The sequence below is a fragment of the Sinocyclocheilus rhinocerous genome, unplaced genomic scaffold, assembly GCF_001515625.1.
Source record: "Sinocyclocheilus rhinocerous isolate Xijiao unplaced genomic scaffold, SAMN03320098_v1.1 scaffold56, whole genome shotgun sequence".
In the NCBI taxonomy this organism is placed as follows: domain Eukaryota; kingdom Metazoa; phylum Chordata; class Actinopteri; order Cypriniformes; family Cyprinidae; genus Sinocyclocheilus; species Sinocyclocheilus rhinocerous.
This window is the reverse complement of record NW_015649227.1, coordinates 79,801-82,341: the sequence shown is the minus strand read 5'-3', so window position 1 is coordinate 82,341 and position 2,541 is coordinate 79,801. Positions and strand designations below refer to the sequence as shown.

The 2,541-nt window shown below is 39.8% G+C and overlaps 1 protein-coding gene across 1 annotated transcript in view; it reads left to right on the top strand.

Moving 5' to 3' along the window:
• The first annotated feature begins 955 nt into the window (after positions 1-955).
• LOC107710405 (dapper homolog 3-like) overlaps positions 956-2,541 on the top strand; it is a 20,726-nt gene continuing 19,140 nt past the window's right edge. Inside the window, exon 1 of the mRNA XM_016515168.1 lies at positions 956-1,269. Within this exon, the coding sequence (XP_016370654.1) occupies positions 1,078-1,269 (192 nt within the window). The 5' untranslated portion in view covers positions 956-1,077. The remainder of the gene's footprint in view (positions 1,270-2,541) is intronic.

The window sequence follows — 2,541 nt, the reverse complement described above, 5'->3', positions numbered from 1 at the left end:
ACCTGAAAAAATTCTACTCCGCTGTTTTCAACATCATAATAATAATAATAATAATAATAATAATAACTGTCCTGACGAACTGTGCTTGTCTAGTACAGTTACGTGAATGCAGCGCATTCTAATTGTATCTCTTCACAGATTCCCGCGTGTTTGCCGCTTTACGTCATATTAAGGAGCACGAGCTGTTTTTAAAGTCTGAGTTATTGCGCATGCGCGCCCTCTGCTGGTGCCGAGGCGAATCACTGCATTACTTCAGTGTAATATTTACATTCATCTTGCATCCCAAACAGTGAATCTCGGTCGTTAAATATCTATAAATAATAAATAAAATATATCACAGAGATATTAGTTTACAATGTAAAGATTTAAATGAAATTCTAGTTTAAAACTGAGCTCTTTAAATAAATTAACGCTCGTGTACAAACGCGACAGAAATGCAAATGCTTTAATCTTCCTAGTTGTGATCAGTTTGCATTGATTGTTTTTTCTTAAACATTTTTATAAACTTTAAATGAATCGTTTGTCAAAGTTATCTGATATCTTTTATGTAAATATTTAATTAATGATCACGTGAGCTGATTAAAGTTCTGACGAGAGTCAGCAGGTGGCGCTCTGACACCATAAATCACCAGCTCAAAACTCGCTTTTTTCATTAATTACATGCATAATATATATATTTTTTTTTTTTAGCTTAAAATGTTCGTTTTTAAAACGTTCATCCCACTCAGTTTATGAATGAAAGGAAATTATGTAGATATAAATAAAGAAATGTTCACTCGTGTATTTATAATATCAGTATCATGTCACTATTTTCATGTTATCTGCGTCTCAAGGGGGCGGGGATTTCAAACATGTTAATTTGCAGCGAAAACCCCTAGCCAATAAAAAGCGGAATATGCTAATGAGCTCTTGACAGCTGTGCAACAGGAATCCAGCCGCGGATAACTCTGCGCGGACAGAGCCGTTAACTCCCTCAGACGGGCAGGACTTTATCATGGAGACCACGGGTACTCCGTTAGAAACGGCTGTCGGTGTAGTTTAACGTGAAGCGTGCGGTTTCCCGCCTCTGTAGATGTGATGTTCCGCTTGTTCTCGCTGGCGGCGGCGGAGCGCGGCAGACAGAAGCGGCGGCTCGAGCTCAGTCTGGCGGGGATCTGTGAGCTCGAGCTGCTCAAGCGGCGGCACGAGGCGCTGATCGCCGGGGCGCTCGCGCTCCACGAACCCGAGCCGGAAAGAGCCGAGCGGCCGAGCGACGACACGAGTCCTCCGGTGAGTCTTCCACACGCTCTTCGTGCTTATATTTGTATCAAGAACGACGTTCTGAATAGGTTTGATTGATTAAAGGGAGAAGTTTCACTTATTGAATCTTCACATAAAAATACACCCTCAGATTGTTTGGTAGTTTTTGTTTAAGTGGTGTTCTCCTGCTAAAATGAGTAAAGCAGAGCAGTTCTCTTCATCATTCGTGACATGTTTGTTTTGGTCCTTTAGATTGAAGTTTGTAGCATATCACGAGCAGAATATAAAAAAATGGTGCATAAACAATTTTCACGCAGAAATGACAAAAACACCCAAGTGAACCATTGAATTGAATGTGAAATTGTAAAGTAGAAATAATAAAGGTGCTCCAACAATTTGTTTCATTTGCAATTTCGAAAAGTTTTTTTTTTTTTTTGCAGTGCAACTTTTCATCTTCCTCAGAAACATGTTCATTTGTTAAAGAAACAAAAATAAAAATAAAAAATGCTAGTAAATTTCTCAGTTAATTACCAACATTTTAAGTAATTCGTTGAACTAAACATGACATTTTGAAGTAGAAAGACTGAAATAGTATTTTTAGTAGAACATGCACTTTTGAAAACTTTGAAAAATCATTTTTTTACAGTGTAACTTTCATCTTCCCCGGAGAAACATGTTCATTTGTCATCAGTGATTTATTGGCCCACAGAAGACTAACCTTGTTGGGAAGTTAAAAAGTTTGTTTTCAGAGATTTATTACACCAGAGAAAGTGTTTTGTTAAATGTCTCACAGGATTCGGCTGTCAGAAAAGAGGTTTATGTGTGTTTCCTCCTCCATCAGAACAAACCATTCATAGACCTGATTCAGATTTCTCTCAGTCAGTATGGAAACCAGAAGGTCCCTCTAAACCAGTTCACAGCGGTTCTGGACCAGTGAAATGAACTGAAATGACCTAAACGTGCTGGATTATTGTGCAGAACATCTCTTCCCGTGTTCTGCTGAAGGATGGAGGTGTTGGGCTTTAGTTTGAGATCAGATTGACCTGATGGTGTTTGATGAGGGTCTGGATCTGAAGAAAGCTCATCTGTTCTAAACGGGGGTCTGGAGAAACACACACACACACACACACATGTGTTTATTCCTGGCATCAGCACTGACAGCAATCTGACAGAAGACAACAGCCAGAGACGCTTCACACACTGCCCTCGTTTCATCTGTGTGTGTGACGGCTGTTTGCCTTGTGTAAACACGAGTGTGTGAGTGTGAGTGTGTGTGTGTGTGCCTGTGTGTGTGTGTGTGTG